The following is a 20,242-nucleotide window of genomic DNA, read 5'->3' as shown; positions in this document are numbered from 1 at the left end:
GGATAAAAGCGTGTCCGAATTGTATTTGACCATCCTAGCATCATTACAAATTGTAGATGTTCAAACAATATTATGATTCACTAATTAGCATTTCTACAATGTGTGTTGCAAATTTTAATTGCAAATGTTAATTGTAATTGCAGTATATTGCTGAATAATCAGTCATATTCTATAACCATTTGTCCTTGCATTGATTTGAGGACTTTACAGATATGCCTAACACAAAAGTATACATGTGCATTGTGACAGGGTGAGAAAGTGTCAAAACCTACAGTGGATGCCGTCAAAGTTTCTTCAGAAGCAAGCAAAAGGTTAGAATCTTCTCTAGCAACATGCAGTTTAAAAAATGCATTCCCTTTATTTTCACAATATACAAACTGTTGCGTGTTTATTGCTTTTAGGTAAAAAAGATAAGAAGAAAAATAAATTGTCAGAAAAAAAGGATGCACATCATTCCATCAAATCTCACTGTCCTGAGGTGAGCCCCAAACCAGTCCCACCCCCCTTAAAAGATGATCCTCCCACAAAGAAAAGTGAAACTCCACCCCCAGTACAGGGAGAGGACAAACACAAGCAGCGACCACCATCCCCTCCGCTACCCAGCTCTTCCACCGCCGACCCCCCTACGCTCCCCAGCCCTGACAACTCAAGACAGCCCTTGGCGTCTCTGAGCTCTGCCTCCAGGAAAGAGCGAAAGCAGCAGCCGCAGTCCAGCCCTTCCTTCAGCTCCTCGCCCATGACTCCGTCTACCCCACCAGCCCAGCACCTGCAGGAGCAAAGCCAAGTTCCCACAAAAAAGGAAACGTCTACGAAGTCGCCACCCGCTGAGCACAAAAAGAAGGCCCATCACCGTGGTGAGGCTTCGTCTCATGCACCCTCGGGTAGGAAGCCCTGATCACCTGACTTACCCCCCACGACTGAAAGGTGTTGAGTACACGAACTTCACGTTTTATGTGCTCTGATCTTTCAGCATCAGAAGCAAAGCAAATGAAGAAGCAGACTGCTCGCTGTGCGCCATCACCAAAGCTGAAATCAAAGGAAAAGGTGAGGCCCTTCCTGCCAGGTAGCCGTTTGTCTGTCTGTGTCATGCAGGAGCGTTTGTGGGCTTCTTGGCGGTAGCTCATGCCACCCACCTGACTTGCCGTTGTTTACAGGAGAAGCAGATGGCCACCAAACCCGACCACAGTACTTTAAACTTCCTGAGCACTCCCTCGACTGGGGGCACAGCCAAGCAGAAAGCGCCCTGCGACGGAGTGCATCGGATCAGAGTGGATTTTAAGGAAGACTGTGACATTGAGAAGGTGTGGGAGATGGGGGGCCTCAGCATCCTCACCTCTGTGCCAATCACCCCCCGGGTGGTCTGCTTTCTCTGCGCCAGCAGTGGCAATGTGGAGGTAAATAATCTCTCACTGGATCATATTGCACTCGCCTCTGTGGGTTTTAGTAACTGATACTGAGACTTTTGTACGCAGGATCATGTTAGAGGCTTGGCTCAATGCCTTCTCTCCTCAGCATCTGACACATGTAAGATTGCTGCTGCTACGGCTGTTGTTGCTTTGCTGATCGTGTGGCCTCTCTACAGTTTGTGTTCTGCCAGGTATGCTGTGAGCCCTTCCATCTCTTTTGCTTGGGGGAGACGGAACGCCCCCACGATGAGGAGTGGGAGAACTGGTGCTGCCGGCGATGCCGCTTCTGTCACACCTGTGGCCGTCAGCGCCAGAAGACTAAAGTGAGCTCATTTTCCGCCTGTTCTTCTTCATGCTGTGATTTATGCATGTTATGATATTGTTAAATGTCCAGGGCTGTTAAACTTAACATTTTATGAAGGGTTTTTAAAAATCCTTGGTTAAAGTAAATGACTAGTGTGGAATAATTTTCAGTATCTCAAATTTAATGTCCTGATTTAAATTTTTATTTATTCCACTTATAAAATTTGCGGTGACTTATTAGGAGAGAACCTATTCACATGCTTCCAGCAGTTATCAAATTGAATTAAATCATTATTTTAAAGGAATACATAACAATTTAACAGGAATACATTTGCCATATCTAATATGTTTGAACAGGGAGCGGTAACCATTCCCATTGAGCAGGAGGTATAAATTGAAGCTTGGCTTAAATTCTCTTGACCACTTGCTGTGTACCATCCAGTGCACATATTTTAGCTTTACGTAATGATTTAAAAATAGATTGTAAATTGTTATGCATTCAGAGAAGTAAATTTTGGTAAGTCATGAGTCAGTTCTAGAAAGGTTTGCAACACGGCAATGGAATATTTACTGCTTTAGATGAAAGCAATGTTTTTTTCTTCCCCCAGTTCATGAATCAGTTGGAATATCATACCACATAGCTACTATTCAGTCCATACATGGCATTACCCTGGAAGCCTCATTTCCTGTGTAAACATGTGATGGCCATGACCCATGCTTATACCTGGAAAATGACTTTAAAGCCTTTGGATCATCCCAGACCTTCACTTAATAGTTCAGGAATGTGATTAGAACTGAAGGTGGTCTTTGTAGAATCTGAAACTGTTATACTTTTCCTTCACACAGCAGCTGCTGGAGTGTGACAAGTGCAGAAACAGCTTTCACCCAGAGTGCCTGGCACCCAACCATCCTACCAGACCCACCAAGAAAAGAATCTGGGTATCTACTCTCCAGCTCCAGGCATTTATGCTTGCTTTGCAGTGTTGAGAGTTGCTGAGTTGTTTAGAGTTTCTTCATCTCCCCCCAGGTTTGCACCAAATGTGTTCGCTGTAACAGGTGTGGGGCCACCAAACCAGGAAAAGCCAGGGATGCTCAGTGGTCACATGACTTCTCCTTATGTCATGACTGTGCCAAACACTTTGCTAAAGGTTGGTTATGGGTCCAACACACCAGCAGGTGTGGCTCTGTGTGGCCGTGTGCAGGCCAGATTTAATATACGATTTCTTCTTGTAGGCAACGTCTGTCCTGTTTGTGATAAGTGCTGTGATGATGAGGAGAGTAAGATGATGCAGTGTGGGAAGTGTGATCGCTGGGTCCATGCCAAATGTGAGAGAGTAACTGGTGAGTGAACTGTTTGTTGTGCTGCTCCCAGCCTGGTGCAGCATCCCTCGGTGCTGAAAGCAGTAATCCTCTGACACCTTCTGCTTAACCTAACCACATTTATCACTGACACTTTTATTATGTAGCTCATTTTGAAGCAGGAATACGGGGGTGAGAAAGACTCTCAAATGCTGTGTTCACTCTGTTCGCTTTAGACGAGATGCATGAGCTGTTATCCAGCTTGTCTGAAAGAGTGTCCTACACCTGCATCAGCTGCACAGAGTGCAGGCCGTCCATGTGGCGCACTACCTTGGAGAACGAGATTCAGAGGTCTGTGCGGCAGGTTCTCACCGCACTCCTCAACTCCCGCACCTCCACTCACCTACTCCGCTACAGACAAGTAAGCCCGCCCTCTACTCCTCCTGTCGGTATATTCCTACCAGTAGACTATCTTATGTTGATTGACGTCTTATGTCACAGGCCGTGATGAAGCCCCCAGAACTGAACCCAGAGACAGAAGAGAGTCTCCCTTCACGGCGCTCCCCTGAAGGGCCTGACCCTCCTGTCCTTACTGAGGTCTCTGTGCCCAGCGACTCCCCACTTGACTTGGAGTCTGTGGAGAAGAAGATGGATTCAGGGAGCTATAAATCTGTGGTAAAGGAACTGTAATGTACAGTATGTTAATTTCTGAATGATGGTCTTGTGGAAAGTTCTATTACTACGTCTGTGGAAAAGTGTCAGCAGTGGCTGATTGATCCTCAGAAGCGGTTTCAGGAACCAGGTCCTCGTCTCCTTGTGTTTTTCAGATGGAGTTCAGTGATGACATTGTAAGAATCATCCAGACAGCCATTAATTCAGAGGGAGGGTTGCCTGAGAGCAGGAAGGCCAACAGCATGGTCAAGTCCTTCTTTGTCCGGGTGAGGCTGGACCGAAAGCGATGTCCACAATGTCAACCCATTGCCCTGCTGTCTGTAAAACTCACGCTACTGTGTCTCTTACAGCAAATGGAACAGGTTTTTCCTTGGTTCAAGGTGAAAGAGTCAAAATTCTGGGAAACGCACAAAGTCTCTACCAAGTGAGTTGCTCCTTTACTGAGTGTGCCGCTGTTGAAAAAATCATTAAGTATCTTTAATTTAGACAGGGGGGTGATGAAGAGATAATCCTCAGGTCTTGTGCTGTAACGGTTAATGCAGGCGGTGGCGTTGCCAGTCATGTGAGGAGCTGCTCTAACAGCTTGTCAGCGAGCATGTCTCCTCTTTGCTCGCTTTCAAAGCAGAATATCAGCTTCCCAAAGGGAATGCACAGTCTACATGCTTTAGCTCCACTGTCTGAGACCAACCTGCAGTGTTAAATTTCGCATAGGTGCTTTGACAAGTCTTGCGGTCACCCTGTGGTTGGTCTGCTGGTATTCATTTGTTAGTGTGAATTATTCAGAAGTTTACAAGCCACTTATTTCATATCTTGGAGAGAGAATTTCTCTTGCATGTAAGCTCATTTCTCACTTATTGCATTGTACTTATTAGCTTTGTTTTTGTTCATTTGCTTGTTGAAAGAAATTCATCACCAGCATCTCACATATGTGCTCACATATGCTGTGGTGGGAACACTTCTGCTTCCCGTCACTGTTTATGCTTAAGATTAAACAGTCAGACCTTTTGCCCTGACTCTGTTAATTATGACACTAAGTAATCCGAATCTTTCTTATCTCCTACAGTAGTGGGTTGCTTCCAAATGCTGTGCTGCCCCCTTCTCTGGATCACAACTATGCCCAGTGGCAGGAGAGGGACGAGAGAGCACGTGCTGAGCAGCCTCTGCTTATGAAGATCATTCCTGCTCCTCGTCCCAAAGCCCCTGGAGAACCTGAGTCCCCCACAGCCCCTTCACCCTCACCACCTCCTCCACAACCTGTACATGGTGAGAACAAGGGCACAGAATCCAAATTTGTCTAACATAATTACTTTTATAAAGTAGACTGTAAACTGAAATGTTAAATTTTTTTCTCCTTTTTTTGTTTGTTTGTGTGTGATTTCCCCCCCAGGCTTCAGTCGGGAAAACAGCCCAGGGAGCCCTCCTCTTCCTGCTGTTGGTGACAACAGACAGTGTGTGCTTTGTCTGAGCTATGGAGATGAGAACACCAGTGTAAGTGAACACACAACCACAGCACAGTCAGTGTGTTTCACAAGCACCAGACAAGTGTGAATGTGTTCGAGCATAAAGTAATTTATACTCTGTCCTGGCACCCAGTTGGTGAAAAACTCTCACTGCCTGTCTGAACAGTGTCCCTCACTGCCTTTCAACACCAACTGAAGACTTGTTTCTTTGAAAAGCGTTTAAATTAAATGGAAGAAGGCCCTTGTAGGAAGATTTTTATATTTGCACTTAACCTGTCTTATTTGCTAAATACCCTCAAATTGTATTATATTTTATCGCTCAATTTAGGTTTCAGCACTGATACTTGTTTCTTGTAGTATCTCGGTTAAAGATGTTTTAAAGATGAATGTTAAATTATTTGTGCTAGCAAAGGATCATTTTTTGAGTAGACAACTAAAGCACTTTTTCTAAGTCGCTCTGGATAAGAGTACATGCAGAATACCTTAAATGTAAATGTAATTCCGCTGGTGTCAGCCTATTAGGTTATTTTTTCCAAGCATATTGAGTGAGCCGGAGGTGTTGACAGTCTCATTGATCTCTTTTCTTAGGATTGTGGAAGGCTGCTGTACATTGGCCAGAATGAATGGGCCCATGTGAATTGTGCGTTGTGGTCCGTAGAGGTATTTGAGGAGGATGATGGCTCTCTGAAAAACGTCCATATGGCAGTGAGCCGAGGCAGGCAGCTGGTAAGGCGACGCTAGCCATATGCTTTATGTTCAGTCTGTCTATGTGCTTATTAATGCTTTATTAACATTTAAACAGGCATATTAAATAGTTGTTTTCTGTTTTCAACACAGCGATGTGAGAAGTGCCAAAGATCAGGGGCCACTGTGGGCTGCGACTTTCCCTCCTGCTCCAGTAACTACCACTTCATGTGTGCCCGGCAGTGCAACTGTGTCTTTCTGGAGGACAAAAAAGTGTACTGCCAGCGCCACAGGGACTTGATCAAGGGCGAGGTGGTGAAACATGCAGAAAGTACTAAATGTTTTTTTTGCACCAGGGCTGCATATTGCATACACCTAAACAATATTATTGGAATTGTTTAGGTGGTGACAGACACAGGATTTGAAGTAACCCGGAGGGTTTTGGTGGACTTTGAGGGGATCAGTTTGAGACGAAGGTTTATCGGGGGCCTTGAGCCAGACAATGTCCACATGATGATAGGTTGGGTTATATATATTTTTTATTATTATTGTGATGAAGTGGAGAATGAATGATTGATTGATTGATTGATTGATTGATTGATTTTTTGCCTTTTTATTTTGTGTAGAATAAAATATCAGTTTGAAAGCATGAACTTTGCTCTCTGTGTTTTCAATGCAGGTTCCATGACTATTGATTGTCTTGGTATGCTAACAGAGCTCTCAGACTGTGAGAGAAAGCTTTTTCCTGTTGGATACCAGTAAGTGCCCATTATATCAAACTGTTTTTCATGTACATTGTTAATTTAACAGCGATTTTAATGTGCAATTTTGTATTGTTTTCTATTTTAAGATGCTCAAGAGTCTACTGGAGTACTTTGGATGCCCGCAAACGCTGTGTGTATACATGTAGAATTCTGGCATGCCGCCCTCTAGTGGCAGACACTGTCAGTAACGGCATGGCCATGACAGAGGATAACCATACCATCGCCCACAGCCCACCGCCTGTCTCTGGTGAGACCTGAAGGGTTTTTTTGTTTGTTTGTGATACATGTGATGCTGTTTTTTATATCCATAGAAGCTTGTTTTAAAATACTTTTTAACTACCACTTCTTTCATCAGAAATGAACCCATCACCCTTGCCTGATTCCATTTCTATTGACCACACCACCACGCCCATTACACCAAAACCAAAGGTTTATTTTAGGAACAGACACCCCAGTTATCCACCCTGTCACCGTTCTCCTTCCTCCAAAACTCTTCCCTCTCCAGGTATCCATGTTAAACAGATGTACCATTATTCAGACTGTGGATAAGAGAATTCATTATAAGCCTTTTTTGTTCACTCCATGTTTCTATCTGTATTCTCTTCATTAGGAGGTGTCACGAGCTCATCCCATGAGATTGTAACCATCGGTGATCCTCTGATGAGCTCTGTTTTGCCAAGTATTGGGTCTCGTCGCCATAGCACCTCCTCTCTTCCCACTCAACAGCCTGGACAAAGAATTTCCTTTTCTCCACAGAGGAGTAGTGTAACTAGCCAGAAAGGCTCTCCTTCGTCTGCTTCAACTATAACCTCAGCGTCCCAGGACCGTGGAATCAAAGACTCTGTGAAAGGAAAAATGTCTGGTGTTGAAAGGTCTCAGTTTCAGGTGGCAAACACTGTAAACACAGGAGCTCAGTGTAGACTCAGTTATGGTTTCACTGACAGAATGGATGGTGGTAGAGATGTTGCCAGAAAGCAGCCGGAAGGTGAGAGTTTAAAATCGGCTCCACCAGGAGTACTGACTGGAATGAGTCAGGTGTCCCCTCCACTGGGAACAGCAGTATTGACTGGGAATCAGAGGGGAAGTGGAAGTTTGAGAACAGAAAAGGGAAAACAGACCACAAAAGACACCGACCTCCCACCTGGAGTGACTCTCTTGTCCTGTCATCCACTTGCCACTCTTCTAAAAGATAAGGCTATTGCAGTGAAAGAGGGAGGCTTGACCACAGTACCAGAATCTAAAGATATTGGGAAGACTGGCTCTCCCCAACCACTGTACCACAAAAGTAGGAAGTCTAATGACTGTGTTTCAGGACCATCCCCTGCTGCAGCTATTAAACCTTTATGGTCAACTGTAGTGAAGACAGGAGAGGAGGACATAAAACGTGGATCCCAGGCAAGCCCTTCTGTTACAGATGTTCGTGGAACCTCTAGCACCAAAGAGAAGCGCTCCAAAGTTAAATTAACAGTGGCCAGGGATATTGCAAAAGAGAGAAAAGGTATGCCTCAAAATAGTAAGACACAGATGCACAATAGCAACTCTAAAGGATGTAATATCAAAACACATGGTCAAGTACCATCATCACAAAATAATACCCACAGACCTCTTAGCAGTAACAAGGCTGCAGGCACTGCAGAAATTAAATTAGATAGTCAGAGAAGCGAAAGACCATTAAAGTCTGGCGAGAGAATTGGCACAGAAAAAAAGCACAGTTCCGCATCAGAAGCAGTCCAGCCAAAGGCAGGTTCAGAGCGAAGTTTAAGACCTGCACAGGTTCACCCTAAATCAAGTAAAGTGCTTACACCAGTGGAGAAGAAGTGCACAGAGAAACTGTCTCTGATGTCTCAAAAAATGGATCCTAATGGCACCAAAGCTGTCAGCACCTGTTCTGATACAAATACTTCTACTTCCATCTCTGCTGTAAGTCATGGTCCACAGAGAAGGTCTTCCCGTGCAATGATGTTCTCCCCGTCTGCAAGCTCGGAGAGCTCAGAGTCCGACAGTCACATTCACCCCGAGGACTGTGAAGAGCATCTTATGGACCACCAGTCAGCAGAGGATGATGGTGATGGGGAGGATCATCATTTAGAAGATGAAAGCTTGGCAGACAAACATGAGGAGGACAGTGATGGCTCGGCCAGCTCAGCAAAACGGCGATACCCAAGGCGAAGTGCTAGGGCTCGGTCTAACATGTTCTTTGGGCTTACTCCATTCTATGGTGTGCGTTCCTATGGTGAGGAAGATATTCCCTTCTACAGCACTGGGGATATTCCCCTAAGGAAGCGCTCAAGCAGCAGTAAGCGATCAGCTGAAGGACAGGTAGACGGGGCTGATGATATGAGCACGTCATCTTCTGCTGACAGTGGAGAAGATGAGGAAGGAGGGTTTGGGTCAAATAAGGATGCATACTATTACAATTTCACACGAACCATCATAAACCCCAGCTCAAGTCTTCCAAGTATTGAGGGCATTGATCAGTGCTTAGGAAGAGGGTCGCAAATCCACAGGTTCTTGAGGGATGGAGCCAAGGAAGGTCATTCTGAAAGTGATGAAATGACTGCAAAAGCCAAGACTTTGGAGTGCCAACAGATAGGCCAGCTAGATGGCGTGGATGATGGTTCTGAAAGCGATGCCAGTGTGAACACCAGCAGCACTACCACTGCTACCACTTCCTCTACACTTAAAACCTCAACGAAGAAGAGGGGTCGAGACAGTCGAGCAGAGAAACTGAACATCAGTACAGGAAAAGATGCTACAGGTGGGGGAAGCAGCCACAGTCGTGATGGTCGCAAAGGTCAGAAGGATAACTGCCTGCCTTTGGGAAGTGTGAAATCACAGGGTCAGGATCCTCTTGAAACCCAGCTGTCACTCAGCACCGACCTCCTTAAGTCTGACTCGGACAATAACAACAGTGATGACTGTGGTAATATCCTTCCTTCTGATATTATGGAGTTTGTACTTAATACTCCTTCAATGCAGACTCTGGGGCAGCAGCCAGAGGCTCCCTCCACTGAACCATTTTCCTTGGATGAAGGCTATGGAGTTGATGTCAACAGAAGGAAGGATATACTGTTTGAAGACTTTACACAGCCACTGTCCAGCACAGAACCTGTAGAAGGTGGAGTTAACACCTCGATCACAGTAGAGGAACCATATGTCCTCCCTTTGGAGTTGCCGTCTGATCTCTCTGTCCTAACAACTCGTAGTCCATCTGTAAATAACCAAAATCATGGCTCACTCTTGAATGAGAGCTCTGAGCGCACTATTTTGACCCTAGGTACAGAGGACTCTGGAGTTGAGAAAAGTGGTGACAAGCAAAGAGCAGTGGGTGCAGTATCCAGTGAGAGCCCACGTGAAAGTGGTGGAGATTCACAGGTGACAGAAGGGCACATGACTCCAGAACATTTCATTCCCACCCGCATTGATGGAGACCACATCTCAAGTCCTGGAATATCCCAAGTGGCAGAAGCAGGGAATCAGGATTTGGCCAGAACATCTGGAACACCTGGCTTGCCAAGTTCACCTACTTTGTCTCTGCAGGGTCAGAAGTTTATTCCAGCTGCCACAGTCAGCACAGGTCCCAGTCAGATTGCAAGCTCTGCTGTTCAGTCCACCCCCTCTCATTTGAAACCTGGTCCAGAGAAACTGATAGTTCTCAATCAGCATTTACAGCCTCTCTATCTATTGCAGACTCTCCACAATGGTGTAACTCAAAAGATACAGATTGCGCCATCTGTCACAGCAACGGGTGTCATGAACACCAGTACTCCTGTTTTAACAGGCCTCAACGCTGGGATCCCTACTTCTCAGTCCATTTTTTCTGCTAGTGGCAAAGGATTGGTACCTGTGCATCATCATTCACAACTTCATGCTTTCACTACCACCACCCAAACAGGTTTCCAACCAGTTATTCCCAGTACCACATCGGGCCTCCTTATTGGTGTTCCTTCTCATGATCCCCAGATTATTGCATCTGAAGCTGGACAGAGACATGACCTGGCCCCCAGTGTTGCTATGGTGTCCAGTGCATCGTCCATTTCTCCTACACCTGCTGTGCTTTCCACTGCACATGGCAAGAAGCGCCCTATTTCTCGCATCCCACCTCGGAAAATAAAGAAGCTAGCTCGTTCCAGAAGCCAACCCACACTGGCACCATCAGAGGTCGGGCCCAACATGACCCTTATTAACCTTTCCTCTCCACAGATTGCTGCAGGAATCCCTGCTCAGTCAGGACTTGTTGAACTTGGCACCATCACCACTGCAGCAGCCACGTCTCATCGCAAAATGCCCAACATTATAAAGCGTTCAAAATCTGGAGTAATGTATTTTGAGCCTGCACTCCTTCCACAGCCAATGCCATTCTCTACTAGTCCTCAGCCTAGTCTTCTTGGACATGATTCTTCGACTCACTTATTACCGTGCACCGTATCTGGACTTAACCCTAATCAGTCTGTACTGAACGTAGTGTCAATGCCTCCTACAGCACCTGGGAACCTACTGGGTGCAAATCCAGTATCTTTAAGTACTCCAGGTCTCATTAGCTCTACAGAGATCACCGGACCCTTAAGCAACCTCCTGTTTAAAGCAAGTCCACATAATCTGGGCCTTCCAGAGCAGCAGGTGGTTCTTCATTCAGGAACCTCCATGATGTCACAGATTGCCAGTCCAGCCCAGACTTCCATTGCTAGTAACATCTGTGTTCTTCCACCAAATCAAACCATCAATATGTCTGTCAGCCAACAGGTAGACAAAGAAGGCAACCTTCATCTTCAAAACCCAGTTAGCAGAGTTGGGTCGGATAAGGCCATTGATCCCATTACAAACACTTCTGGCCAAGTCCCTCTTGCCCCCAGTTCCGTCACGCAAGATGTGACTAAGGGTCGTGTGGGTGGAGTTCTTACACAGAGCTCGCGGACTACACCGATCTCACGACCAGTAAACCAGCAACAGGTACTCAAGTCACCCGCTGTAGCAGTTTGCACAGCCGTTGGGAAGGGGAAGCAGAAAGCAAAGAGGACTCTGCCAAGTCTAGATAAGCCTGATGGAAAGAAGCACAAAGGCCTTCAGTCAGAGACCCAGCCAGAACAACAGGGTCCTCCTGGCTCAGCAAGTCAATCCTCCTTTGCAGGGTAAACACCATGGATTTTGCAGATTTACCTCCCTGAATTTTCCTTACCAAAAGACATCAGTTTAAGGGGTTGTGTTTTGCTTATCAACAGGCTTAGAGAGAGTGTCACTCCTGAGCCAATGGAAACAGGAAAGCCTAATGAAAAGGGCTCAAGAAAGAGGTATCCAAATTCAAGGTGTTACATTTATAATAATTGTGTATGGATGGATGATAATTATTGGACTAAATTAAATGAATCTTGCCTGCAGTGACTCTGTAACTAGACCATGTGAATCCACTCATAAGCAGAAGGCCATAGAACCCAATGATGAAAAACCTAAGCCTACAGGTGGGATTTGAAATGTTTGCAATTCATCTGTGCTCTTATTTTCTGCTTTATTTAGTAGCCGAGTGTGTTGATGTTCAAGTACTTGTTTCCCCCAAAAAATGTTTTAATGGTTAAAGAGCAAATTCATGTCTTTGCAGTTCTTGTTTGTATGATATTTTAGGATGTCTTGTAATTCTCTGCATGTTGTCTTTTAAGGCCTATCTGGCCAGAATAGCGGGACAGGATCTAATGTCATACAAGCCGCCACTCCTGATCAGAAGGACGATGGGCATGACTCCTCTTCAGACTTCAAGCCCAGACAAGGGCTCCTGTTTGAAATCTGCAGTGACGATGGCTTTAAGATCCGCTGTGAAAGCATTGAGGGTAGGATTGGTTTTGGACAGAATGAATAAAGATAACTGTAACCAAAGTAGTTTATGAATTCTATATGGTCCCCCAATTCTCCTCAGCATAAGTGTATTCAGATTCTGATGTTTGCCTACTCACTTTCAGAGGCCTGGAAATCTCTGACAGATAAAGTCCAGGAGGCACGCTCTAATGCCAAGCTTAAAGAGCTGTCTTTTGATGGTAAGTCATTTTCCATATAATTTTAAAATAAATCCGATACATGGTTTGTGGCTTCCAAATGGTCTCCTCTAACTTCCTGTCCTGGTTCATGGTTCTGTCAGGAGTAAATGGATTGCGCATGTTGGGTGTTGTCCACGATGCTGTGGTTTTCCTGTTGGAGCAGCTTTGTGGTGCCAGGTACTGCAGGAGCTACAAATTCCGCTTTCATAAACCAGAAGAGGTAGATGAGCCTCCCATTAACCCTCATGGATGTGCACGTTCTGAAGTCCACCACAGGTGTGTGACACTGGCTTCATGGCCTTTTTTTAAAGGAGTCTTCTGTTGTGTATATCCAATAAGTTTCATGTAGTAATCGATCTTTTGTTCTAAATTGAGCTTGGTCACTGTCAAACCGTACCTGTTAACAGAGAATAATGTTTTACAGATATTTGGTCTGGTGTGTTTGACATTTTTCTAATTTTGCCATCTCTTCCTGAAGGAGGTCAGTGTTGGACATGTTTAACTTCTTGGCATCCAAACATCGACAAGCTCCTGAATACAACCCCCAAGAAGAAGATGAAGAAGAGATGCAGCTCAAATCTGCACGGTGGGTCATAATGTTCACCTTGCCTTGACTTTTTTTTTTTTTTTGGTGAATATATTTATTCTGCATTCTCTTGTATTCCTTCTCTTTCCATTTCAGACGGGCAACCAGCATGGACTTGCCTCTGGCTATGAGGTTCAGGCACTTGAAGAAAACATCCAAAGAGTCTTTGGGTGTTTATAGGTACAAAATCCATCTTGTGCCTGAAGAATCTGGCTGTCTTTGTTAAACCAATAAAGGGTAACCAAGACATGCATTTGTAGTGTTTTCGTGCAAACTATAATGTTTTTTATTGTTTTTAGGTCTGCTATACATGGGCGAGGTCTATTCTGTAAAAGGAATATTGATGCTGGGGAGATGGTGATTGAGTATTCTGGTAATGTCATTCGCTCTGTCCTCACTGACAAACGAGAGAAGTATTATGATGGCAAGGTAAGGACACCTTCACACTGCAGTGGACAAACCGGGCTTGATGTACAATGAGGTTCTTAATTGATTTCTTCATTTTTCAGGGCATTGGCTGCTACATGTTTCGCATTGATGACTATGAGGTGGTTGATGCCACCGTTCATGGCAATGCAGCTCGTTTCATCAACCACTCGTGCGAGCCCAACTGCTACTCTCGCGTGGTCAACAGTGATGGGAAGAAGCACATTGTCATCTTTGCTATGAGGAAGATATACAGGGGCGAGGAGCTCACATATGATTATAAGTTTCCCATCGAGGAACCAGGCAATAAGCTGTCTTGCAACTGTGGGGCCAAAAAGTGTCGGAAGTTCCTCAATTAACACTTGTTTTTTACTTTTGCCTGAACCCTCTCCTCTCAAACAAACTGTCTTTAGTCTAATGTCGACAGTATGTTTATTTTGAGTAATAAGGCTATTTATTGAAACAGGCTCAGGTTTTTCAGAGGGATAATGGCACTGTGCCTCAAGTTGATTCAGGAAAGGTTTCAAGAGCAAAGTCACAATGAAGAAAAGGACTGCCTTCAGTGAATTCCCCCTCCCCCCCCCCCCCCCCCCCCCAAAAAAAGATCAGTCGAATATGAATAACTGCCCGTTTGCTTTTAAATTGTATGACCAGTTTTATCTTCCAAATGGTTATTATGAACAATTATAAATTTGTGATATTGAGTCTCGTCTGCCCATGCCTATGGAATGCGAGGAAAAAGTATGATGGAATTGCCACATTGTTTCGTTTTGACACCAAAGTGCAATTTTTCTAAGGGAACGATACACTGTCTTTGCCGATAGATGAATTGCTAGTGGTCCATAATTCTTCTTTTCTTAGCCTGGCCTGCACAGCCTCATCTCCCTTTCTGAATGTACATTGAAGCCTTGTCCCTCTAGGTATGTGAGGGATGTCTCTGTATTTGACACTGTATATATTATTTGCAAGAGCTAGATTTTTGGGGAGGGACCACCAGAGGGAGCCATGGTTCCAGGGATGGGCCACATATGATTTAGGAGTTTGATCAGTAATAGGAAGAACCATGAGTGTACCTAAACTGTGTTTGAGAAGTAATACTAACCCTGAGGCAGTGCTCATTGTGGGCTGGCTGGGCTAAGATCCTGGTGGACTGACAGCCATGGGACTAGAGAACATTAACGGGTGGGTGGGAATGCTTAATGGTTTCCTCCTCTTCTCTCCCCCCCCCCCCCTCCCATTTTTTTATATCAACTTAGTCTGACAATAGTTAAATCTGTTGTATAGAGGAAACTTAGAATGTGTACTCTAAGGCCTGTTGATAGTAGCTGGTAGGTTTTGCTAAACTCCAGGGCATCCAATTGCTTTATTGAGTTGGAGTTATTGTCTCATTATTAGGGATGAGTCATTTTTTCACATTTTGCTCTTTTTCCTGTCTCTTGTTGTAGACAGGTAAATGTCATTATTTCTTTTGATATGTAAATAATATGTATATTTTTCTATACAAAAAAACTGAAAAGCACTCACTAGTGAATAGCACTTAATAATGGTATTTATATTTTTAATAAAACGTATTTATTTTATCAACATTTTGTAGGAGATAGTGGTTTACAACACTAATGCTTGGTCATTTTTATAGTTTTGCCTCCTTTTTTAGTTTTGTTTTGTAACATTTTCTTTTCCTTCTTATTCTCTTTTCTATTCCAAAGACTGAAGCAGTAGCTGATCCCATAGAGTGCAGTCCACCAGTCGGGTTAGGGTTAACCCAGTCCACCAGTAGCTCTCATTGCCAATCAGAGTCGGTCATAACCATTTCAGATGACCGCGTATAGTTAGAGTAAGCTCTGTAGCACTTAAATATGAGTGCTTATCTGCTGAAATGGCATGTCTCCCCTAGTGCCAGCCTTAATATTACAAACAGGACCCCTACCCCCACATACATAAAAGGCCCCTGTTTGCGATTTCTGAACCTTTCTGATTTCTGAACATAAAACAACTGTCTCAATGGGATATAAGGGGGAAAAATGAGATGCCTGAAATCCTTTTACATTTAAGCAACTGGAAAGTTCCAAAGTTTACTCCATCTATTTTATTATTGTAAAAATATTTTCATAGCTATCTGTATAACCCAAGGAATTTGCCACGGAGGCTAGCCCTTGAACCCTTGTTTCTAAAGCACTGGAGTAATGGAGGAAGGCCCTCATTCTCCCTGCTTTGTGCACTGAACATCAGTCTTCTTCCCAGCTTCACACATGTTGCCTTGGCACTGTATACAGGCGCCAGCCATTCGAAGCACGTAACGTGCTCGTTTTGTACCATTTCCTTGTTCTCTAACAGTTTTAGTCCTCTCCATTATCCTTTGGAGCAAAACTTATTTCCTGTTCAATAGATGAATATGAGTATTTGGACTTCCCATAGTCGGCTGCCGTGTAGTTCCTTAACAGAGTTGTGGTGCCTTTCTTTTTAAACTTTTTTTTAATTTATTTTTCTTGTCTTTTTATGCATCTATTAACTCATGACTATAACAGATCATAAGACAGCTGCATTGAGAATAATTGGCGGTTATCTGGTGTTCGTAGGGTGGAGGCATTGCTTCTCTGGACAATACTGCAAGAGTATCATGCTGAGATATATATATATATATATATATATACACATACATACATACACACGCACACACACAAAAAAACTTTTGTGGACTCTACTGTCCTTGACATTTGACCCTGTTGTATATTTTTATTGGTCACTAAACTAAGCAATCTTAACCATCAGGATTTGAGTTGTTTTAAAAGGGATATCGTGTTCCAGGGACGTGCCTCTATTGCCGGAAATGTTGGGTTGTGTAAATGCCTCCAGACAAAGCTCACTCGGTTGCTGCTTTGTGCACGTCTGGCTCTAGCTTTCAGAAGGACTCACTCAAAGGCCATGTTCTTTGTCTTATTGCCTCATCAGCATTAACAGAGATTTTCTAGGCAGTTCCAGATTCCCAGACTCCTTTATTTACCAGGCTCTGCACGTCACCTATGACAAAAGCACTGACACACAGAGCAATCTTCATTTTGTTTTGCGTCATTACCAACTGGCTGCTTTTTCTTGGGCTGTCGTGTTCGTGTGTTTTGGCGGTTTGATGGAGCTGCCGCAGCTGTGCTCTTCACAGTGTGGCTCTTGCCATCGATTCAGGGATCGAGTTCCTCTCAGTCCGGCACTCTGGGGCCCGCACAGGCAGAGCTCTGCAGCTAGGCCTTCGTTGAATGTATTTTTGAATTTTTTTTTAATTATATATATATATATATATATATATATATATATATATATATATATATATATTTTATTTATTTTTTTTTTTTTTATTATTATTTTTTTTTTTACTTTTATTTATCTTTTAAAAAAAATTTTTTTAAATGTTTGTTGCGACGTGAAAGGCTCGGGCGTTTCAGGACAGCTTTTTCATTTTAGTGGGTGAGGATTGTACAGCCGTGGCAATCTTTGTACAGAACTTGCATCTATGGGTATGAAAAAGTATGATTTTTATTAATTCAATTACTAATCCTAAGGGCTTTGTGAAAGACTTTTCCTCCATGTTTGTTTCAGTGCAACTTCAGATGCTATACAAGCTGGTGAAATGTAGTGATCAGTCTGTTTTCTGTAGCAGACGGGTTCTTTTTCCTGGACTTTAAACTTCCACACCAGTGGTACCACACCATCTCCTGTACTTACACGTGTGTGTGTGTGTGTGTGTGTGTGTGTGTGTTCACGTCTTCAATACATGAAAATATATATATATATATATAATATATATATATATATATATATATATAAATAAAATTATTTTATATACACACACACACCTAAACATATGTATGGATAGTAACTTGTACTTCAATATTTACAATATCTACGCAATATACGGAATGGACAGACAAACTTAGTTACAGTAGCAAATCAACAGTTTCATAATGGTAAATAGAAATGTTCAGTGTAATCTATAATGGTTTTGTGTTACAGATACAGTCTAGAGTAATGTGCAACATTTGAATATTCACATTTATGTCCCAGTTTTCCTGTGCCTGTGAATACTCCGGCAGTGGAGTGCTACAACTTTTATTCTTTTTGGAATTTTTCTTTTTACCTTTTCTATTTCTTTGCAGGTGAACAGATGGGAGTTAATGGATGATATTTATATAATGAAATGAGTAAATGTAAAATGTGGTTGTACACTTTGAGATTAGCCATTTGTTTCAGTGCTGTAGTTTTTATTTTACTCTCTGTACTTTTTAATAGTTTGTGGACATCAGGAAAATGAAAAGTCTTTTGCCCGGTTGTTTCCCATGTCCTTTCTCATGTCAGACCTTAAGTTGAATTATAATGTGGTGTTCTGTAATAAGTAACAATAATGGTAAGCGTTTTATTTATTTTGTGTATTTCTGAAACATCTGTGTATGCAGACAAAAGGGTCATGAAAGCTCCCCTGAGGACTCACAGTTGTGTCTGTGGTGAGACCCTTTGTACCGCCCTGTGTTATCAGTAATGCAGATGGCCTGTGATTACTGAGGTGGCTTACTAAAATGGAGGGCGTGAGGCTGAATGGTCCTCCTCCTGAGGCCTCCTGTTTCCCCTTTGTCTTTTAAACACCTTTCTTTTTATGGCCATGTCATGATGATGATGATTATGATGATTGGTGATCTTTTACTTGGTTTTCCGAATTGCCCAATCAGTGTTCCTAAATGATAGAAATGAAGGAAAGACCATTCAGTGACAATAGTAAACCACAAACAACTTAAGGATGAATGTATAATGAGGAAAAAAATGTAAATAACTGTAAAAAGGAAAATTTCTAATCATGTTTATTTTCTATGCACTTTTTTATTTAAGTGATAGTTTAAATAATAAACATGTCTCGTTTACTCAACATGGTTCTGGGTTGTTCTTAACTTTTGTAGTATTATTTATTTGGTTGAAGCTGTTCTGCAGGTCTGTTCAGCTTTGTGATTTTTATTTACTTTAGAAGTAAACAGCTTGTCATGTTGAAGAAAACATTAGGACCAGACAATTTATTTCTGGGGGAAAAGAACAATCTAATTCTGATGTCCAGAGAGGGGTTATGTTTCTGTGTGGCAACATTAGCTACAAGTTAACTGTTCTAGAGCTGTTCTGTAGTCTTCAAGTATTGACCAATGTTTAACAAGCAGGAGCAATACCTCATTTCCAGAACTAAATAAACCCAAGAGAAAGCAGGGTTAAAGAATATCTGGATGAAGGGATATACCATACATAGCAGATCCACTCACACACCCTTCTCATCTGTTTTCTGGTTGAAACTTGATTATATACTTTTCTGGAACTGGTGATTGGATGAAATTATAATTGGAAGTTCCACAGTGGATGTTTACTGATAATTGCTATTTGTTTTTAGTAAACAATGAAAAGGAATCGGCATTTAAAAAAAAATCAGTTCCTCACTCTCTTGGGACCATCTCAGAAAATTCAGCTCTTTTATTGGTAGATTGTGATCCACGTGGTCCCTTCCTCCAGTGCGTCTGCCTCGTGGAAAATCAATGTGACTGAGGGTTACTTCCTGCACTGCAAAGTTCTGAGTCAGTTGAGCAATCTGGGCTTTTCATGCCGTTTAGAAAGGAAGTGCTGAGTAAGCGTATTGCTCTGTACAGATATTTTATTACTGGCTTTAGCTACTGAGCCTGGAGCTGTCTCTAAAGTAGGAGGAAGGGACTAACGTAATTAGAGATGACCTTAAGCACATGAGAAATGGTCTGGTAGGTTTTTGGGACTCTCGTGCAAGTCTAACCAAATCCATCCTGCTCTGTATTATCCCATTTTTGGGTGACTTCACAGGGTGTCTGGATCTGAAATTTCTGCAGCTATATCATCACTGCCTCAAGCCCAGGCTGTAATGGAAACATTTTATTTATAATGACGCTTAAGTTTTAAAGGAAATTTTATCTTGATGTAATTACTTCATGTACAGAGTTAATGTTTTGGGGTTTTTTTTGTTGTTTGTTTTTACAACTTCAACACAACTGTATCCATCTGCAAGGTTGCATCTTTTCTCCTTCAACTGCCAAACACAGGGACCACCTGTTTAGATTTTGATGGGGGGTTTTTTTTCAGAGATAAAATTTTCTGAAACTTTCTAGGTCTTGTCTCTGTATTTTATCCCATTTTAATTCACCATAAAATGAAAACAAATAATTTTCCTGAAGGCTGAGATTTGGAAACTTTGTGGCTGTAAGTACAGCTTTCTTTTTGGCTTCAGCAACAGCAAGCTGTAATGGTTAATGTAATGGCACATTTGTCTGGAACAAAAAGAGGGCTCCTTGCTTTCCTTCCTGCTCAGACAGGATGCACTTGGTCGTTACTGTAGGTTCAATGTGAAAAGGTTGATTTCACTGACTCTTTCTGTTAACCATTTTTAAGCAGTTGTTATCTCTTCATAATTTTGTACAATTTTTAAGTTCAATTTTCTTCCAGCTTTTCAAGACCCAAAGGATCTTTCACCATCTTTACATTTATGCCAACAACTTTTACTACTTTACAGACAAGCCACCAGAATATCTATAAAGAGATTAAATTCCAGATATTTGGGTAATGATAATAGCCATCCCAA

The 20,242-nt window shown here is 42.8% G+C and overlaps 1 protein-coding gene across 5 annotated transcripts in view; it reads left to right on the top strand.

Moving 5' to 3' along the window:
* Nucleotides 1-18,529, top strand: part of kmt2a (lysine (K)-specific methyltransferase 2A) — a 33,692-nt gene extending 15,163 nt beyond the window's left edge. For 2 of the 5 annotated variants that reach the window (XM_081699607.1, XM_035533909.2), the window contains exons 6-35: nucleotides 250-311; nucleotides 402-881; nucleotides 971-1,044; nucleotides 1,155-1,394; nucleotides 1,583-1,729; nucleotides 2,556-2,648; nucleotides 2,737-2,857; nucleotides 2,943-3,050; nucleotides 3,245-3,429; nucleotides 3,510-3,683; nucleotides 3,836-3,946; nucleotides 4,031-4,104; nucleotides 4,744-4,943; nucleotides 5,068-5,168; nucleotides 5,729-5,866; nucleotides 5,978-6,136; nucleotides 6,227-6,344; nucleotides 6,504-6,582; nucleotides 6,675-6,835; nucleotides 6,944-7,093; nucleotides 7,199-11,717; nucleotides 11,808-11,876; nucleotides 11,965-12,044; nucleotides 12,240-12,407; nucleotides 12,537-12,611; nucleotides 12,713-12,887; nucleotides 13,090-13,197; nucleotides 13,294-13,377; nucleotides 13,497-13,626; nucleotides 13,707-18,529. In XM_081699607.1, coding sequence (XP_081555733.1) covers nucleotides 250-311; nucleotides 402-881; nucleotides 971-1,044; nucleotides 1,155-1,394; nucleotides 1,583-1,729; nucleotides 2,556-2,648; nucleotides 2,737-2,857; nucleotides 2,943-3,050; nucleotides 3,245-3,429; nucleotides 3,510-3,683; nucleotides 3,836-3,946; nucleotides 4,031-4,104; nucleotides 4,744-4,943; nucleotides 5,068-5,168; nucleotides 5,729-5,866; nucleotides 5,978-6,136; nucleotides 6,227-6,344; nucleotides 6,504-6,582; nucleotides 6,675-6,835; nucleotides 6,944-7,093; nucleotides 7,199-11,717; nucleotides 11,808-11,876; nucleotides 11,965-12,044; nucleotides 12,240-12,407; nucleotides 12,537-12,611; nucleotides 12,713-12,887; nucleotides 13,090-13,197; nucleotides 13,294-13,377; nucleotides 13,497-13,626; nucleotides 13,707-13,982 — 8,659 coding nt within the window. In that variant the 3' untranslated portion in view covers nucleotides 13,983-18,529. The remainder of the gene's footprint in view (nucleotides 1-249; nucleotides 312-401; nucleotides 882-970; nucleotides 1,045-1,154; nucleotides 1,395-1,582; nucleotides 1,730-2,555; nucleotides 2,649-2,736; nucleotides 2,858-2,942; nucleotides 3,051-3,244; nucleotides 3,430-3,509; nucleotides 3,684-3,835; nucleotides 3,947-4,030; nucleotides 4,105-4,743; nucleotides 4,944-5,067; nucleotides 5,169-5,728; nucleotides 5,867-5,977; nucleotides 6,137-6,226; nucleotides 6,345-6,503; nucleotides 6,583-6,674; nucleotides 6,836-6,943; nucleotides 7,094-7,198; nucleotides 11,718-11,807; nucleotides 11,877-11,964; nucleotides 12,045-12,239; nucleotides 12,408-12,536; nucleotides 12,612-12,712; nucleotides 12,888-13,089; nucleotides 13,198-13,293; nucleotides 13,378-13,496; nucleotides 13,627-13,706) is intronic. The other 3 variants (XM_035533911.2, XM_035533910.2, XM_081699608.1) reach the window with 3 other exon arrangements.
* Nucleotides 18,530-20,242: the final 1,713 nt, after the last annotated feature.

This window comes from Electrophorus electricus, chromosome 17 (genome assembly GCF_041902795.1).
Source record: "Electrophorus electricus isolate QZ-2024a chromosome 17, ASM4190279v1, whole genome shotgun sequence".
In the NCBI taxonomy this organism is placed as follows: Eukaryota; Metazoa; Chordata; class Actinopteri; order Gymnotiformes; family Gymnotidae; genus Electrophorus; species Electrophorus electricus.
The sequence above is the reverse complement of the archived record's forward strand: the minus strand, read 5'-3'. Positions and strand labels throughout refer to the sequence as shown.